A 19,998-nucleotide genomic window follows, 5' to 3' on the forward strand; every position below is an offset into this window, starting at 1 on the left:
TATAGGTCAATGTTTGGCACCCTCAAAACCAAACTTTGAATGAAAACTTAGCCAACAACCAGAGAAAATTTAGTTGACGTGAATTAAGACATTTCTTTACGTGTATCCGTCTGTTTGAACTAAAACTCAAAATTCTCTCTTCATAATTAGAGTAATTAGATTAGTGGTAGTATAAAAAAAAAACTCAATTAAATGGAAGTTGATGGTAAATACAAAAGCTACCATAAACTTTGAATAGAGAAATATTATGTACAAAGCTTAAAACCCTAAAACTGACTTTCTCTGAACATTACACAAACCAGACGATCCTTCCTTGCTTTCATGATCCAACCCAAGGTTGGATCACAGTAACAAATGAAGGCTAAACGCAGAAGCTGAAAAGGGGAGATATATACAAGCACTTCACACTTCTATGGCTTTTCCTTCAATAGTGGCTGCTTTTGTTTTCCTAAACTCAAGTGAATAATTAAACCACTAAAACGGTCTAATTTGGTGAAGTTTTCGACTAAGACGGGTTCTTATGTACAAGATCTGACCGATGTCTCAAGGATACGATCTGATCAGCTTGAAGTTGACGAAAGATCTGGACTTGAAGAGACCGCCAAAGAGGAACCTTGTTGGAGATTCCTCAGAACCAGTTTTTGCGTCTTCAGTGTTGCCTTTTACTTTGAGTATAGTCTGCCCGATTGCTTGCCGGATGGACTCTATGGTCTTGGAGTCAACCGGATAGCCTGATGCATCGCGAACATAAAATGTATTCACGGCTTTGCCTGCTTTCGTTGCAACTTCTGCTCTTGTTACGGTGAGGCTGTTCTCTCGAAAGATCCGAGTGACATCAGATAGCAGCCCTACTCTGTCAGTAGTGCAGAGTTCTAGCTTCAAGTCCTGAACAAGGAAGAAACAAGATTAGTTGTCCATAATTCAACGGAGCCTCTCAAGAAAAGCGAATTAAAAAACGAAACAGAATCAAACAGAGGACTGCAATGGAACATAATGAGACAAAAGGATCGACGTCCATGGATTTAAAACTACAATTTGACTCGAAATTATACGGTTACAATGACTAGGTTACAACATAGGAAAATCAAAATTTCTCACTCCTCATGAATTGGAGATATTAATAATCTCAAATGTGTACTTTGCAGCCAAAGAGACTGAGACAAGCAAAAGTTTTTGCAATAACATAGTCCAACTAACCTCAGATACTCTTCTCTCAATAGCCGCTTCGAGACATTGTATCACTCTTTGTCTCTCTGCATCTGATTTCACAGGGGATCCATCTACATGTTTGATATAGTATTCCTACACGCGAATCAAAAAAAAGTAATTAGGCAAGTTACTTAAGGATAGTCACACCGCACGTCCCAAAAACACGATCATATTCAAGTTGAAAAAGCAAAAGTCGCAAACCTGATAAGCTTCCGGACCCTCAGCATCAATACTAGCATGAAAAACCACATATTGCATGTCTGTCAAAGTGCAAACCGTGTCGAAGAGAAGCTTTGGCCTGTCTTTGCTCCGAATAGTGACCACCGAGTAGTCTTTGTCATGCAAATTAACAACACTCACATCCGGTCTTTGCTTGTCATCCAAGACATCATCATCAACTCGTTCGTAATCCCTATCTGCAAACATCATTTGGTGAAGCCTCCTATCAGTGTGCGTAACAGCGTGAGAGACAACAGTCCTTGCTCCTCTGGTTTTGTTGCTGCCTTTTAGCACATTGCATAATAATTCCTTAATCCTAGCCAACCTCTGAGAGTCGGTAATTGCCAATCCCGTCTCCTCATCGGTGACGCGCATCACAGATGCAGCCCTTGTGTTGTGCGTCCAGACTTCCGCGCTCACTACATTGCACTTGAGATTGGTTAGGACAGCGCTCACTTCGGAGAGTAATCCCGGTCTGTCGCTTCCAGTGAGCTCAATTACAGTACTGTCCATTGATTGTTTCACACCAACAGATCTCATCGAAGATGCAAAGCGTGCCTCCGGACCAAGAGACTGAAAATCAAGCGAGTAATTAGTATCTTTTCACATAGAAACAGCGGAAACAAATATCAACACAAATTACCTTATGAATATACTCCAAAACCTCCTCATCTGCAACCTTGTTTCCATCTTGATCAGTGACATTAAAAACTGATTTCAAAGCCAAATCACAGAATCAGTTTCTACATCGAGCAAAAACGGACACGATTTTCACAGCAATAACAAAGCCCGTAATCAAAGGACTCTTACCATCCATGAACCAGCCACCATCCGAAGATATGTAAGCTTTCGTGACGATAAGGTCGAGATCAGTAAGTACTTGTACAACTTCCAGAAGTATTCCATGTTTGTTTGCACTATCCACCTGCAACCACAGTAACAGATTAAGCACCAAAACTTCCGTACCAATAAGAACACAAAAAAGACACATAGCAAGAAGGACATACCCTTATCACCGTTGCATTCTTGCAGGCTTCGTTATCGATTACAACCCTGAGACAAAACAACATCGGATGAAGAGACGGGATAGGGTAAATAATTGCAGTAACTTTTGAGGAATTTAAGGTATATTTGGCATATACCTTGGTGGGTTCATTCTCCGGATGAGTTTCTCGTACTCATCATCCATGTCATGTGAAAAGCTCATGTTAACTTCTGCAGAAAGCCACCCAAAAAAAATCAAAAATAAAATTAGACAAAAAGGTTAGACAGAATTTAAAAGAAAAAAAAAAACCAATCGGAGAGATGAACAGAACCATTGTAACCAATCGGGAAAAGAGACTTGTAAATTCCAGGAAATAAAAGAGAAATTTAAAAAATTGAAAAAGCCATCATTTCAAATCCTAACTTTCTCGGAAAACCATCGCCCCAACACCGGAAAATAAAAATCACGAAGCAACCCGGAAGCAGGCAGACAACAGAAATCAAAGAACGGAACACGAGAACCAAAACGTTAAAAACAGCACTTACGCATGTCGATTTGCTGAGGATTGGTGATCTCCTGATCTCCTGATCTCCAACACCAAAAAGCTTGTTCCTGTCTTCTAGGTTGTCTCAAGACAGAGTAAGAACAAGGGCTAGAGAGAGAGGGGGGAGGAGAGAGGGAGGAGAAGTGGAGGTTATATGTGTGTGTATATATACAGAAAGAAGATCTTAGAATCTTAGGATTTCCTGTTCTTGACCTCTCTCACTAAGGAAACAAATAAACTATAATAATTCAGAAATTTAAAAACCAACCCATTAAAACACTCCCCGGAACCAGACACCCCCGACACAATACTCCAAAAACCTGCAGCTCCAAAAAGTACCACTCAACACACTCGCACAGCTTTCCCTCCTCTTTCTCTCTCTCTAACCTCTCTGTAATCTCTCTCTCTCTCTCTCTCTCTCTCTCTCTCTCTCTCTCTCTAATCTCTGTGGCTTACGAAATTCACTCTCTCTCTCTCTCTCTCTAATCTCTGTGGCTTACGAAATTCACTCTCTCTCTCTCTCTCTCTCTCTCTCTCTCTCTCTCTCTCTAAAAAGGGGACTTAAAGAGGAAGTTTTCAAAAAATACGGAGTTGGGGGATGGCTTGATCGCGGGGGCTTTGACTCTTTGAATCCAATGAACCAACTACACCCGCGCACTTTAGCAAGGACCTCCGACTTTGCGCGGCTGATGACGTGTCACCGTGCTAAAATGCGCAGGGGGGTTGATTTGAGAAGCAAACGGTAGAAAAGTCAAAAAATAATCATGGACTCCAACTCCGAGGTTTGTGGAGCGCACCAACTGAACCAATTGGGTCGCAGTCAACGTTGGACCACTGTCTGGTCTGTCGACTTTTACTAACGGTTTGTCCCCATCGCCTCAGAACGCGGGTAAATTTTGCCAAACGCACCGTTTCGGTCAATCTCTTGTGCCAACTTTTTATAACTTTCTTTTTAGTTAATGCTCACGAATTAATGGTTATTTATTTGACTTTTTAATTCTTTACTTAGTGAAAACGGTTAATGATGTGGAATCTGAATCTGCATCTTTTGTTTTTTGAGTTATGAAATGATATTTAGTTGTTTAAGAGCGGCACACGTTAGAATCCCATATTTGTTTGTTTTTTATTTGGTTATTGGGGAGTCCCTTTTTCTCGTTCTAAAACCGTTAACTCATTTCTTTAAATTTTTGTCGCGTGTTTTTTTTGAGAAAAAAACAACATATTAAATAGAGTGATTACAATTACAAAATGTTTCTGGACAATCAAATAAATGGTAAATTAAACAATATGTATGTTGATGATTGAATTATTTTGATTAACATACTTATTTCTTATTAGTAACATATCATTTAGTTTGAATTTAAGTCTACAAATTTAGTCTCTCTAACATTACCCTCAAATAAATAGGTCTTTTTGGCCGTGGAAGGTAGTGATCCACCCATTGCATGAAAATTACTGAAATAGAACCCAGTATTAGTAATCGCATCTGCAAAAAAAAATTGCCTCTCTAAAAAAGTGAGTCCAAAAAATAGCCAGCCATTTGATGTCTTCGATGATGGTTTTTAATGGCCATATAATATTACAAGAGCATTTGATCGCATCAATCACTAACTTTGAGTGAATTAACATAAAACTTAAACATTTATATTTTCATCATTACCCCATCAATTCAAAAAATTGATTCAATTCGTAATTGATTGCAACGACAATTACCAACCCACCCGTATTCGTTGTTAAAACTCACCGTCCCCAACCCAACCGACGGGTCGACGACAGCCACAGCCACAGACAAGCCTCTTAACATTCTAAACCCTCATCTCAAACCCAAAAGTTTTAATGCTCTCTTCAAAGAAAGGGGGGCGACAAATTATGGGAAGATTGAAGAAGGGAAGGGGAAATAATGATTTGAAGAGCAGAAAGGGAAAATAATGATTGCTATCAGTTATGAATTAATGATAATTAATAAAGAATGTGAAAATGGTAAGCTCCTTTGCTTAATTAATTCAATTATTATTGTTTCTCATAAGTTTTAAATTAAATAGAAAAGCTTACTATGGTTGGTGTTTAGATATGGAATTGAGATCCTCTCCGAATCTCTTTGTCCAAAGCTAATAGATTCGGAAATCCATCCACTCAATTTAAATCATACGGCCCCATTAGCTCATTTCACCAATACACCTCACACAAACCAAGCTTTTGAACGGCCTAGATCTCTCTCTCTCTTCAACAACCTGGATTCCTAGGTAGATTTGGAGAGGGTCTCAATTCTTATACACGTAACATGATTCTTTTTTTTAGCAATCAATATTATCTAAACTATGGGGAGGGGGTGGGCTTAGCCTCACAATGTGCTAGCAATAATGTGGTTTAAATTCGCATTTAGCAAGAATCAAATTTAAAACCTCTCACTTGCCAACGTGATTCTAGATGGTAAGGATGACAATTACCTCGAGCTAGGAGGTGAACAAAAACAGACTCGCTCTTGGGGTAGGCCATGAGGCAAAATCTCCAAGTTTCACCCCACTTTCATCAATGTTTGTGAGTCTTAATTAATATTTAGTGGCATTAACTAATATGAAAACACGTTGCATACATACGTCCTTGTATATCAAAAAAGTTTCCTTAACATTTCTCATTAGATATAGTACACAGTTGTATGATCGTTATCTTGTTCCATTTTTTTAAACATTGAACAATGAACAATTAACTGGTTTGTCATTTATTTATCTTTGTTACATGTTGCATGTCTACAAATAGTTGGCATTTTGTATATGCAATAATATTCAACTGAAACAGTATCACTGTCAAATCGCAATTTCTGATGTTGTTTGGGTTGGTTTCACTGCACAAGCCACTAAACTAACTCCATAACGTTGCCATGATCTTCATTATATAATGCCCACCTCAATACATAAATGGTCAATTAAGTTTATAAGTGTTGAGTAATTCTTATACTAATCGTATACAAACATAATTAGAGATTCAGAATCAATTAACTGTGTCACGATTCATTACAATCCACGATTAATGAGCGGTGTCCCATGCATGTATTCGTTAATCAAATCAGTTAAGTTAATTATACATTAGCATTTGCTTACACACTTTGTGTGTATGAACACATTTTTTTAGAAAATGAGAAGGGGAGAGAGAGAGAGAGAGAGAGAGAGAGAGAGAGAAAGAGAACGTGGGAGGAGTGAGATGTTTTTGTTTTTTTGTTTTTATTTTAATATTGGAAGTATTTTAACATCACCGGTAGGTGATGCTTAATAAAAAACAATAAAATTTGGACTTGTGAAATTACATTATTGGTCATCAAATTTTTTTTTTTAGTGCGATAGAAGACTAAGTAGTCTTTTCATCATCTTTTGGTTGACAAAGAGAATTTCATTAATTAATAGAGATTATATATGTAATAGAAGAACTCAGTCTAATTAAGCCGTCGAAATTCCATATATTCATATTTCTCTAAATCATAGGTCAATGTTTTCAGTGGATATGAGCGTCCCACGTCCACACCCCAATCCCACATGATTAGGCAAATTGCAAGCAAACCATATTATAACAAACAAAAAAAAATGTCAGTTATCAATTAAGTATATCATATACTAGAATAGAACAGTGGTCAAGTGTAAATACCATTCTCCTTTGGCTCTTTGTTTGGAGAGGTTTTTCAATGTACCAAAACACGGTACGAAATAACATATGTTATTATACAATTGAAAGAATTTTTTTTTAAATGTTTCTCTAATTATATAATGATACCTAATGTTACACTACACACTTTGGGACAAATCTCTCTTTTGCTTAAATAATAATATTGCTGATTAATATATTTGAGTAAAAAAAATATTAGGAAAACTAACGAAAAAAAAAAACTTTAGTTTTAATGAAAAATGACAAATAAAGGTATAGTGAATAATACTAGGAAAAGATAAAAATGTAATTTTTCGTTAAAAATGAATAACATTGAGAATATTTCGTTAAAACTCTCAAAAATATTTGGTGCGCGCACACATAAGAACAGTTCCACCGCTGTTCTTTTGGCCGGCACCGGCACCCAGGCCAAAAAATGGACCGGTTCCCTTCAATTTGCTCCACCCCAGCCCTTTAAGCGTGTCTTGTGGTTCATGCCGGCCTCCTGCCCACCCTCGCACGCCGCCCTAGCTCTGCTCCTTCTTTAGGGTTAGGGCATACAGGGTAACCCTCACTATAATAGTCCAGTCCCATCCCATCTCATCTCATCATCCTCCATTATCCCGTCCCACGAATTCCTCCGACCAAAATTACCCTCTAGCAGTAAAAAAATGCCTCGATTTATTTGTATGTGTTGGATGAAATTTATAATTACAGGTTCCCATTTTTCAGGAATGTGACGTTAACTTAATCCGATATAATTATTTCAACGATGACGTTGGAAATTTGGTTCGATATAATTATTCCGATGTTGACAATGGAAATTTGGTGTGAGTTTGGTGTCTTCCATTGCAGGGTAATGGAAAGATTGGGTGGCCTGAGACTGAGAGGTTGAGGTGGTGGAAGTGGTGCTACATCTATTACCACGGCCACTTGACTTATTGGCAATTGGCCTGATTTCTACGCAAGAGGCCAACTGGCCTAGGGCACATCACAACAGAAAACTTACCAAGAAGGGCATTAGCCATTTGTCTCTTAAAATGTCCACCAAATTTTTCTGCGGAGATGATACAGAGAAATAACTTACTTGTAACATAAATGTTAAAGTGATGATGTTTTAAATTAATCATATGACGATAATGTAAATAAATTAAAACATTTAACAGCACACACCGTCATCTTAACATCATCATGTGAGGTAATTTCTGCGTAGCTGTAGAGCTTAGGGACACACAGAAAACCTAATTGAGACCAACCGTTAAGTCTCGGACTTTGTCTTTCTGCCATACACTGACCCCACTACGGGCACTATGTGTTGTTCCCCATTTGAACGGGTAAAAAAACCACGTCCATGAATCGAAATTCGAAACCCTACTCAAAATGCAAATGGTGTCCTAATCAGCCACCCTTTGTTTTCTTCTAGGAAATGTATGGCATATGTAGTTTCAAGGCCAAAAAGGGTACGTATCATGGAAGGTCCTAATCAGCCACCCTTTTTTTCAATTGTCCTTAATAATTGAGTAGAGGTCTTTCTTAAACTAAGTCTTAATTTGGAGCTATTCGGAGAATAATTGATCAATTTTTTTTTTTTCTAATGAGATATCTGTTAAATCAAGAATCTAAGTCAATACATGCTAATTCATTTATACGCCAAAACCGTTCGAAATTTCAGATAAACTCAAGATCGAACAAGTATAATTGTGAAAAATAAGAGTTGATTGAGATGAAAACTATACAATAACTCGGTCCATATATATAACATGAACGGAAGGACTATCAAACGGCTTACTATCCTTTTGTCCATAAAAGGAAAATTCTGAATCAAATCTTTATCATATCAACTTAGATTTTAAGATAATAAACGATAATTTTGTGCCCAAAAAAAAAAAAAAAAAAAGTACGCGATAATATTTATTCCTCCTAATGATATTTGCTTTTTAGACGTGCACCAACTAAAATTTATGATAATCATTAGACTTCGGGTCGGTGTACCCAAACAACAATTTTATATAACAATTGCTTGTCTTTGAATCAGGATTTAGATTCTCTCCGAATCTTCTCATCGAGGAATAGGAGGATCAATTAATATCAATCGTTCATATAAGATCGTGCGGTCATAATTAAATGATTTTTATATTTTTCAAAAGTAAAACAACCTTGTTTTATGTGAAAAAAAAAAAAAAAAAAAGAAACATTGTGACTATACAATATTTGATAAACAGTTGTTATTAATTGATTTCCAGAATCTCTAATAAAAGAATCTGAAAAGGATCTAATTCCTTTGAATCAAATCCAAGTGAATAAGACTAGCATTTTATTCATTTTTATACGACTATCTCCAAATCCGTATCATCATGATTCATCAGTACACACAGTTAACTACTAACTAGCATTCTAACCGTCTCCAATCCCATGAAAATATTCAATACATCGAAATCATAATTACGAAAAATATTTTTTAGGTGTAAGTAACATAATTTGGTACACTAAGCTTAATAATATAACTCGTTATATTTTTTTTTAATTTTCAAACAATCATATTAATTATATGTTATTTATTAGATCGTAATTTCGACACACTAAAAAGTATGGGCTTACCTAGGTGATATAGGTGGTTTCCCACTAGTAGTATTGGTCAACGGTCAAACAACCTATAGCTATGGTATGCATTATGCATAAACAGATAAGGATCTTCACTGGATTTTTTTTCTAAGATTCCGTGATCATGATCATTAATTGTATATCGTGCGATCAGTTTTTATTAAGTACTATTTATATTTAATTTAAAATTTAAAATAATTTCTGATCGTACGATGGACGATAATCGATGTCTGCATGAACAAGCACCGACCACTTTTGTAAAAGAAAAAATGTATATTTTTGTCTTTAAATAAAAAGACCTTTTTGGGTGGCCGTACAAAGCACGTGACAAGAGGCAGACCAGTCTGCAGGTTTACACATGGAGCTGGCATGTCAGTCACGCACGTAACACGTGCATGTCATTATCCCTCAGTATTTTACCCTTTTTAATTAATTAAATTTTTTTTTCTTTTAAGAAATTAGTAAATGGCTTTAAGTGTCCTCTAGTACGTGCCAGTTCCAGTCCACGTCAGAAAAGCCGTGAAAAAAGGAAGTGGTCCGAATCCGATTCCTAAACATCTGCTAACCCGATCTGTTTTATCTTGTTAGCTTCTTTCTGGTTCGCGTAAACCGGGTTCGGGTAAAATGTGGCTGTGTGGGCTACTGAGCCGGTTTGGAGTTGGGAGCTGTGACCCCTTTTTTAAGGAACGGTGTGTTTGCTAATTCTATATAAGTTTTTTTTAAACAATGTAGTTTATATAGTTGACAAAAGTTTTGAAAATAGGGTCATTGATAATTTGAAAATGAATAATTCTCGAGGAGAAATGCTAAGGGACGCTCCAATTCATAGATTTTCTATAACCTCATGTTTTTGACACAATTGTTTGTAATGCTTAAACGAAAATTGACATTAAACAGGTGGTAGCGAGTTCATGAAAAGTCATACTTTTAAAATAGTCCTCTTAACATTCCTCATTCTGGAGATTTACTTGATCCCTCCTGTATCAAGCAAAAGAGTGTACGAGCTCAAGTGGAATCATATACCACGTTAAAAGAACTCGATACAAATTTCTTTTCTGAAAATATAATTTGACACTCCTTATTGTTCAGAAAAAACATAACGCATTTAGGAACGCATGATAACATTTTTAGTGTAGATCAATCTTAATATTTAGAAACCATTTTCCCCATAACTGATAGGGGTGTGATATTCACACATCACATTTTACTTCTCAAATACTCTTCTAATTTTCGGTCGTCGGATCAGATGAATTAAAGAAGATCAACAAACAGAAATTAACAAGAAATGTGTGAGAAGTAATTTGGGGTGTGTGAATAGCACATCCCAATTGATATATAAGAAGTATACTAATCGAAAAGGGGCTTTGATCACCAATGCTTATTACAAGATTTTAGTGCACGTACTTCAAAGTCAAGTCAATGAAGTGAAACATTTCTTAGATGAAATATTTCTTAGCTCAATAAAGATAAACAAATTTTAATTTTTTAGTCATTTTATATTACATTATGTGGTAACTTATCCATGTGAAAATGAAGTTAGGGGAGACATCCACGGATATTTTGTCATTTTTATATTTTTGGAAGTTTCAAAGGAGTCGAGAATGCAACTTGGACTGATATTATTTGTTACCAAACTTGATTTGTTCAATAAGTTATTGAACAATCTCCAATTAAACTGATGTTTTTCATTTTTAAATTGTGATTAAAAGAAATGAATGACTCTGATAATAATATGCGTACAAAATTTATTAACAACGATCAAATGGAGTATAAGTGCACCTAAATATATGCGCGCGCGCACGCGCACACATACATGAGGATGAATATGTGATACAACTTTTTTATACACGTTTTTATGGAGGTTACTTCGTAATGTATTTCTAGAATTTGAACCGTCTATCTTTTAGATATTCTCTCAAAGATCAAGTCTACCGAAAATGCCCAAATATGAAACTATATGACCATTAGATTACAGGTTTAGGGTTTCTTTATATAATCTTATTCGTTCATTTTCTACACTACAAATGAATGTCTAAATGTTTTTCAAATTGTGTGACTTTTTGCAAAAATGATCTATGAATAATGTCTAAAAGATAGCCGATTTAGATCTTTCAAATACATTATGTAATGACTTCCATAAAACCGTGTGTAAAAAAATTGTGTAAAAAAAGTAATGTTACAAATCTTTTCCTATATATATTTTACCGCCTAGGGAATCAAATTTTGTACTTGAGAATCAGATGGAATAGGCAGTTGCCTCTCATGTCTATAAGATCATTCGGCGTTTGTTGAGTTGTGATTGACAATACTATTGCTAGTTCCAAAGTGGAAAACCGGATGTCCTAAAAGCCGAGGGCTACCTGTCTAGACTGTACACGTTTCGAACGTAGAACACCTCTTACACATAATCTACGAAGAGTTGGGCATGCCCTCTTTGGTCCCAACATGAACGTGTATATGGTCCACTTCCACCCTGTAATTTCAATAGAGGAGAGGGTACCCTACAGCCAGAGGGGCAACAGAACGACAGGGAACCACGTTCCCAGAGGCCAGAGCCCAATGCTGATTGATAGAACCTCCCTCCTCCTGCTGTCTCTCTGTTGCTAGATGTGGCTGCATCCGGATTCCTCTACCACCGAACTGTAGTACTATTGTACTATTGCTTGTCATTTCGGAAAATACTATGCGAAGAGGTTATGTTTTCTCCCGTCCATAATCGAATTTAAAGAAATAATATATGTAATGTGATCTTCATATGTGTTTGGATTTGTAATTAAAAATTGTGGACGACTGACTTTAGTAATATATAAGTGTTAAGAGCGACCTAATTTTAATAATTGATGCATGAAAAATTGTGAGCAATTGACTTTAAGAATACTCCTTTCACTACACAAAAAAGGTGCCGAACAGGATATTAAATGAATATGTGACAGGTAACTACCAAATAAGAAAAATTGAACAACATCGATTATAAAATCAAGAAACTCTTCAAATCTTAACTGTCCGAACTCAACAATAAATCCACACTTGGCTAAACGATGAGTGACTTTAATTAAGTAATAGCCCGTAGTGAAAGACGGTAGGAGGATTTGAGAGCACGTCATGCCGCATGCATGCATATCGTGGCAAAAGAAAACAATAGCCGATATGCCATAGCCAGCTAAGAAACAAACGTAGTCCCCTTCCCTTGCATTACATCTGTGAGTAGATATGACTATTTGGTACCACCTAACTCGCTGACTAATTATGTTTAAACTAGCATTCATTGCTCTTAAATGTTTGCTTTGTAAATAAGCCATATTTTATGTGTGTAAGATCCTCATAAGTTGTATAGTAAGATTTGTTATTTGAACGATTATTGTTATGGGGACCAATAGGTCGCTTTGTCACAGCAATCTATCTTTTAGGAGCCAAGAAGAATAACAGAGGTATTTCAGCTTCTCCCTGGCTACCATCTTGTGATTCACTAGTATTAAGAATTGAACTCATAGTGTACTGTGTGAAATATGAGTCTGATATTCGTCTCTAACCAACCACTAAACCACCTCACCATGGTTAATTAAGTTTCATAATTTAATTTGCTAACAACTGTAGTGTGCAACCAACAACAAATATGGTGTCGACGATAACATGATATGTCTCCTGACTCTCCTCATCGACATGTTACCTTTGAAAAAGACCAAATAACTCATCATGCGTTCCAATTTCTTTTGATTACGTAAATCACAAACTATTAGTTTAGTGGACCTGCTTAATCATATGTACTATCTTTAACAACTAGAAATTTCTAACATGGATAACACGTTTGCATGGATTCTTTGATGAATTTTTACTCCAATTAATAATGCCTAAAGTTTTCTTCCATCGGTATATAAAACCATCACCATAATCGCATCGGTCTCAAGAGAGATTTATTAGTGTATCAGAAATATGATTCGGTACATCAAATGTAACAAAACAATTAGTTAGATAACTAAAAAAATAAACTTTCAACCAATTATTTTGTAACACTTGATTTACAAGGCTATATTCCTGATACACTGAAAATGTTCTCCCCGAAGTGGACAACATGAGGAACATAAATATGGTACGTAAATATAGAAACCAAAGTACGGATTTTTTTATACTTTGATGGCCTATAAATATCGTAATTGCAATTTAAAGCATCATCTAATCTTTTGGTGGAACGTACTACTTGAGTTTATCAAATGGAAGAGGATTTGTTCTTATTGGTTGGGAGTTAATTTGACAACCAAAAGATTTGGTAGCAAACATAAACTATTTAATTAATAGTAATATTACAGCTAATGCTATAACATTTGCTGCCCAACTTTACAAAGTTGTCCAATTAAAATTAGTTGTAATTAATTATAAATTCTGGCATAGTGGGCAAGTTTTTTGAGACGTATATTAATATTGAGAAGCACAAGTCCAACTCCTAAAATAGAAATGTCAATGATCGATTGATTTAATGGAAGAAGAAAAAAAATAAGATGAGATAAAAAAATAAAAAACAAACAATAATAAGATTGTAAGTTTGTAACTATGACCATCAAGGCATGTTTTTTAAATCAAGCAATGCATTATTAAGTATTAAGTATTATTAGGGTGTTTCTCTCTTTTCGGACGGACCGGCGGCCTATGAGGATTTTTTGTCCTTCTTTATTTAGATGTTGTTCAGGCTGGATTTTGGATATGGTCCTTTGCACAACTCCTTAGGGAGATGGCTTTCTCTTGCCTGTCAAGCAAGATCTTGCTGCTTGGTGTGCTGCATGACGAGTTTGTAGTTAGTTTGAAAGGTGCTTTTGTGGGGCTTTTGGTGTAGGCCTTAAGACTCACAATCAAAATTAACAAAGATCTGAGCGTGCCACTGTTATCTTTGTATAACAGATTGTTGAATGGAAGTGAATTAAGTTGGTTACTTGCGCCACAAGTTACTTAGACTTCTTGTTTATCAAGGGATTGTTACAAATGGGTTAAGTCTGCATTAAGTTCTTTTCTTGCCTTGTAAACAAGGACTTTTAATTCATAGTTTTGTATGTCCAAAATGAAGGGAGTCCAGGGCCCTTCCAACCATTTCCTCGATCAAAGTTCACTTTAATGAAAACAGGCTTAATAACTTGACCAGATTCGAATGCAAATGAAACTCTTAAGTAGAAAACAATTGAAAATGACTTAAATACATGAAGGAAAGTACATTAAATGACAAATCTACTAAATATAAGTACAAACAAAAGAGACTCAGGTAAGATTTAACCTTGTCAGGCAAGGCTTAACTTCTTGCAACTGCTTCTCTTTATGTTTACAAGTTACTTGTATACTCTAAGGGATGAAAAAGTAACAAGTAAGTAGGTTTTTATTATAGGGAATCAATACTACAACACTAAGGGAAGGTAGCAGAGCTTTTAAACTAGACAAGAGATGGCTTTCTATAAGGGAACTATAGCTAAAACAAACTGGATCTGGACAAAATTTAGCTTTCTGGGTACAAACTGGCCTGAGAGCAGAGTTTGTATGTCTTTTGATTGATTGGTTGAGTGTCCTTGTCTCTGGTGTCTTTCTCTGCTTTTATAGGCATTTTGGCCTGATTGTCCCAGCTTTGCCTTTAGTTGATAACTTTCGGAGGGCAATAAGTCATCATCTATTTACTTGTCATGCCCTAGGAAAAGTGTTTTTTGGCTGGTGGTAAGTTGTCCTCTGTCACCCATCACTTCAATCATAGGCATGTGGCTTATGCTGTGGCTGAAATGGCACCCAATTTACTTTGGGCATATCGACTCGGCTCGGGCAAGTCTTCATTTGCTTTTGTGTCTTTGGGCCTCCATTATAACCAAGCCCAATGTCAAATATAAACCCAAACAAATGCGTGAGCATGCTACACGTTGGTCGACATAGAAAAGACGTCAATATGAATTGTGTTTGCGCTTTGGATTTGACTTCTAATCAAACGATTGAATGGTCGAGCAAGGAACCTCTTCTCGGCTTAGGTTCTTTCTCTTCCTCGAAGACAAGGCTTCAAACGAACAACCAAATGATATGTTATGGTCATGGTGAAGGTCAAGCGAGAAAGTAAAAAGAATTAAAAATTAATCTACTTGCAAGAAAGTAAATTAAACTAATAAAGAGTGCTTAGGAAATAAAGGTGCTTTTAATTAAATAGAATAAAAATGACAAGAAGGAAATGAAATGCTTAAAATAAAGAAGTGTGTATATTAAATTGCATAAAAGATAAGAAATTGACATGCAATACGTAATATAAATTGCATAATGTAAAGGAATTCAAATACAAATCCGGGAAGTAAATTGGATGAAAATAAAATAATCTAAACTAAGGCTTCATTATGCTAGGATAGGAATTGAAGAGAAAATAGAACGACAAGCTGTGCGTTTGATCGAGGATCCTTTTCTCTTATTCGAAGCTTGTATTTATATGGCTCGAATATGTCCAGATGCGTCCCAACACGGCTGTCCAGATACATTGCTTCGTGATCATGTCAATCAACGAAAATCTTCCCCAGCTGGTGATAGTGGACATTAGCTAGCCTTGATCGTATCCATTTCCTAATCCAAAATGAAAATGCTTTCAATCACTTAAATCATGGATGCGATTTAATATGATATCCCCTTTTGCACCTGGATTTGGACTGCTAGATTAAAGCTAATAGTCAATAAGATCGGTGAGTGTGAATTCGGATACAAACATAAGGACCGTCTTGGTAATTTAGTACTAGTCACGTTGAATGATGATTGTGGAGAGTATGCGAACTTCTGATGGAGGAGAAGAGAGCGATTTGTTAGGTGAAGAAAACACAAGTTCAGATTGGTCACTCTCACTGAAATGGAGACGGAGACAATGGCAGAGGGTCCAGCTCCAGACTCGCCCACTACTCAATTAAATTATAAACCAATGCAATAATGAGCTCGTCCGTCCACGTACTTGTTTTGGTGATGTTGGTTAAGTAGCCGACATATTTGGGCTGCTTCTTAAGGACTGAGATCTCTCCAGATCTCAATGTTTAAAGTCCAAGGACTCCGAAATCCAGCTGTTCAAGAGAGAGAAAGAAATCTGGACGATTTAAATTTCTAAAATTTTTTAAGATGAGTCAGTGAAATGGACTAAAGGACTTTGAAATCCAGCTGTTCAAGAGAGAAAAAGAGATCCAGGCGGTTTAAATTTTTGAAATTTTGTAAGATGAGTCAGTGGAATGGACTAAAGGACTCTGAAATCCAACTGTTCAAGAGAGAAAAAGAGATCCGGGCAGTTTAAATTTTTGAAATTTTGTCAGATGAGTCAGTGGAATGAACTAATAAAGGCTATATGATTGAAATTAAATGATCCGTGTTTTAGAATCATTGGACTCCGAACACAGATTCGGAATGGATCTCAATTGGCTTCTCAAGATCAAAATATAGGGAATCTAAATAATACACTAATTCTTGCGGGGGAATGTTGTAGTTAGAAAACACCAAGAAGAAGAAAAAGAAAGAAGAGTAATATGACAAAGAAAGAGAGATTTGTAACACCGTCATTTTGGCGTTCCTGTTTATGTGACTTTCATACCCAACACCCAACAACTTGTGATATTAAGAGTAGTCCAATTGAAATTGATTGTAATCGTAAATTCTTGCCTAGTGGCCAGGGATGAAAATTACATGCAACATCAGAAGCACAAGTCCATCTCCTCAAGTGGCAATGTAACAGTAAATGCACATGATTACATGATTTAACGACACTTGGTCGGAGGAGGTATCGATATGTTCAACTCACACGAATGCAACGACAATATATATTTCTAGTGAGTTCAATACAAAACTGCGGCTCATCGTGGCTTCTTGTAGGTAGGTAGCGAAAATGGCGCAACAGGTCAAAGTCCGTCAGGTACACCATTCATAAGACAAAGCTACATGTGTCCATGTCTTATGTTCGTAGTTTTATGCCATATGGTTATATATTTAAGGCCTTAGTACGTACAACAGCTGCATCAGTGTTCCATCATGGTTCGCCGAACTAACCATGCACATAAATCGCAAGTGAACCTCGTGTGAAAGGGTTTCGCTCCAAGCTCTACAAATCTAATCCCCATAAATTTACAAAGAGAAGAAATTTTAAAGCTTACAGATTTACTAAGAAAACATACGCAGGAATTGTTCATCAAGCAGCGACCACATGATAATGATGATGAACCGCAACACATCCGAACAATAATGCAGGTGCCCATATACGCTCCTTGAAATCCTAACCTTTCCCTGTCGAAATCAAGAACTTTTCTCCTTAGTTAATTGGAACACACGTAATATAAGTACTTAAGCGGTAAGAATGAGAACGTAATGATCACGAGTTACTTCATATTTCAACATCGGGCAGTGCCAATAAGAACGAAGTTTGATCGTCAGAGCCAGGTAGTGGCATATACTCTGATCTTCTCACATGATCACCAAAGCAAGCTACAGAAAGATCTCAAGTTATCAAAAACTCTCTCTTTTGGGAGAAAAAATAAAGAGTGATAAAACTTTTACAAAGAAGAATTAAGAAGCTGTTAGGGCTATATGCTAGTATACACGCAAAATTGATAGAATCACGATTTAAGACCATAATATGAATTCAGAATTTAGTTACGGTTGATTACTAGTTCTGAAATGTTTTTTGAAGTTTCAAAGTTTACTTATTCTTGAATTCAAGGACGCCAAATTTGTTCCAATTCACAAACTGGAAGTAGAAAATTTCCCTGTTTTATCATTTTATTAGTTATTCCTAATATTCAAATCTTTATTATATAGCAGTATGCTAAAGCATGAACTCAAATATAATTATCAGATTCGGTCATCGAAACATACCATTTTCTATCTTCATTACACTTTGAATCATTGTATCCATTTTCAGCTTCATGTCACTGCTATCATCCATAAGTGGGACAACAAGGGTCAGTTCCCTGTAAATTTCACGCACAAACTTGCATATCTTATCAGCAAATTCACGTTCTCCATCTGAAATTCGACCAATTGCCAACCGCATCAGCTCTCCAGTCAAGTCTGCAAGCTATAGTACAACAACACTTAGTTAGAAACTTATTACATGCCAGCGCTACTGCTGTAGTGGGGGGCGAGGTCAACCGTAAGTGGATGAGAACCAGTAGATAATTCCACAACATCCACATTAGGAATGGAAAGACCTGGGCTGCTAGTGAGGGCAATGGGGAAAGTTTTCTCTATTCATAGTAGGTACGAAGACCCTAGCAGACCCAACATTCAAATACGTAACATGATCTCCTTCAACCCGCTTTTCTGCCTATGGATATATGTCGTTGAGAAATGGATGTAGCATGTGTTTATACGAAAGCTCTTGTTAAATCTAATAGGTGCATAAAAACATAACTTCCCAATATATGTATGTATACATGTCAACATGTGTGTGTCCCTGTGTTAAACTAACACAATGAATTCAGTCCGCTTAATCCCAAAACCTTATTCAACTAATCAACTGGCCTATAGTTTCCTTCTTCACAAAAAGAATGTAACAGCGAAGTTGAAGAAAATACCCCGAGAAGATAGTCAAGTACATTGATCTGCAACGGCTCAAGAGACGGATCACTGAGTGGCAGCAAGGTGGCATTTATCTCATCAAGACTTAAAAGAGTCCCAGTCCTGCAAAATTTACAAAAGGTTGCAGCTTCAACATATTCTTGTACCTGCACAAGTCCAAGCATAAATTGATAAGTGAATTAACCAGGTATAACCGAAACCCGAAATTTCAAAAGACTGAAAGCAGAAGCAGAAGCAGGAGAGTTCCACACTCACCCCAGGTGAGTATGCTCGTCTCAGCTTCCAAAAATCAGTCCCCTGCAGCTCTCTAACCAGTCGGGAAATGTACCGATCCGTCACAGCTGCTAAATCCTTTTCGGCTTTCTGCAGAACTTCCTCTTTGTTGTGTTTACTGATTCTGTTCAAGTTCAAATTCCACAGCAACAACATTTCAATGATGATAAAACAAAATTAAAAAAAAAAAAAAAAAAAAAAACCCAAAATCCAACACCCAGAAAACAGTAACAAATTTTGAAGCAAAAGGCGGCAGCTTTCTTACCTGTGGACCTGAAAGATGACCTTTTTGCTGTTAATGGTGATATCGCGACTTGCTTTTACGACCCTTTCCCGCTTGTCGTTCTACAAACAAAACAGGTAAAAACTCACATTGTAAAACCCTTGAAATCGCTCGCAGTGCTGCAAATTGGGGGACATTAAATCAGGGATTTACGAGATTGTTGAGGTAATCGGCGTGTTTGGAGAAGGCGTCTTTCAGGGAGGAGGATTCAGTGCTCATCGTCGTCGCCATTTTCCGTACGCTCTGCGACGTCGTGTTTGTTACTGTGAGCGAGCCAATTACTCTCTCAATGTAAATTAACGAAGAGCCTAATTGGAAATAAAAACTCAGGAGAAAGAGGAGAGAGAGAGAGACTGACTGGAGTGGAGGCGGTGGGGTTTGAGAGCCGTCGCCAGAGATAAGCGCTGCAACTTCAACGTCTGTCCCGTATGGGAAATGTATTAAACGACGGTTTGAGATAAAATATTTTTAAAATTAAATTTTAGTAAAAATGCATATTAAGAGATGTGTATTCAATTAGGAATTTGATTTGTAGAAATTTCATGTAAAATTTTTAAGTAGTTTAATTGATTTTTAGAGATTTCATGTAAAGTTTTGGTTCAATTTTCTCGAAATTTCATGAGGAGATGTAATATTTATAGATGCTTAAAATACAGCAGTGAATTTCTCAAATTTTCTTTAATTCCTCAACTTTTTTTCAAATTCTTGAAA

General features: G+C 36.5%; 2 protein-coding genes across 5 annotated transcripts; both read right to left on the reverse strand.

Moving 5' to 3' along the window:
- Positions 1-143: 143 nt before the first annotated feature.
- Positions 144-3,444, reverse strand: LOC137737587 (ACT domain-containing protein ACR4-like). The gene is made up of 8 exons (XM_068477119.1): positions 2,959-3,444; positions 2,571-2,643; positions 2,436-2,481; positions 2,239-2,353; positions 2,072-2,139; positions 1,411-2,001; positions 1,198-1,302; positions 144-885 (listed from the first exon to the last, which is right to left on the reverse strand). Exons 1-8 carry the CDS (start codon positions 2,960-2,962, stop codon positions 544-546), a joined length of 1,344 nt encoding a protein of 447 aa, XP_068333220.1. The 5' UTR covers positions 2,963-3,444; the 3' UTR covers positions 144-543.
- A 13,346-nt stretch (positions 3,445-16,790) lies between these two features.
- LOC137737867 (uncharacterized) lies at positions 16,791-19,736 on the reverse strand. 4 transcript variants are annotated; one of them, XM_068477436.1, is made up of 8 exons: positions 19,646-19,736; positions 19,441-19,550; positions 19,270-19,349; positions 18,987-19,128; positions 18,728-18,877; positions 18,027-18,228; positions 17,535-17,636; positions 16,791-17,438 (listed from the first exon to the last, which is right to left on the reverse strand). In XM_068477436.1, the coding sequence occupies exons 2-7, from the start codon at positions 19,516-19,518 to the stop codon at positions 17,536-17,538; spliced, it is 753 nt and encodes a 250-aa protein (XP_068333537.1). In that variant the 5' UTR covers positions 19,519-19,550; positions 19,646-19,736; the 3' UTR covers positions 16,791-17,438; position 17,535. The 4 variants fall into 4 exon arrangements, with proteins under 4 accessions (XP_068333537.1, XP_068333540.1, XP_068333538.1 ...); XM_068477439.1 differs by having other exon boundaries at positions 19,441-19,530; positions 19,646-19,713; XM_068477437.1 differs by lacking the exon at positions 19,646-19,736 and having other exon boundaries at positions 19,441-19,639.
- Between the last annotated feature and the right edge of the window lie 262 nt (positions 19,737-19,998).

Source organism: Pyrus communis, chromosome 6 (assembly GCF_963583255.1).
Source record: "Pyrus communis chromosome 6, drPyrComm1.1, whole genome shotgun sequence".
Taxonomy (NCBI): domain Eukaryota; kingdom Viridiplantae; phylum Streptophyta; class Magnoliopsida; order Rosales; family Rosaceae; genus Pyrus; species Pyrus communis.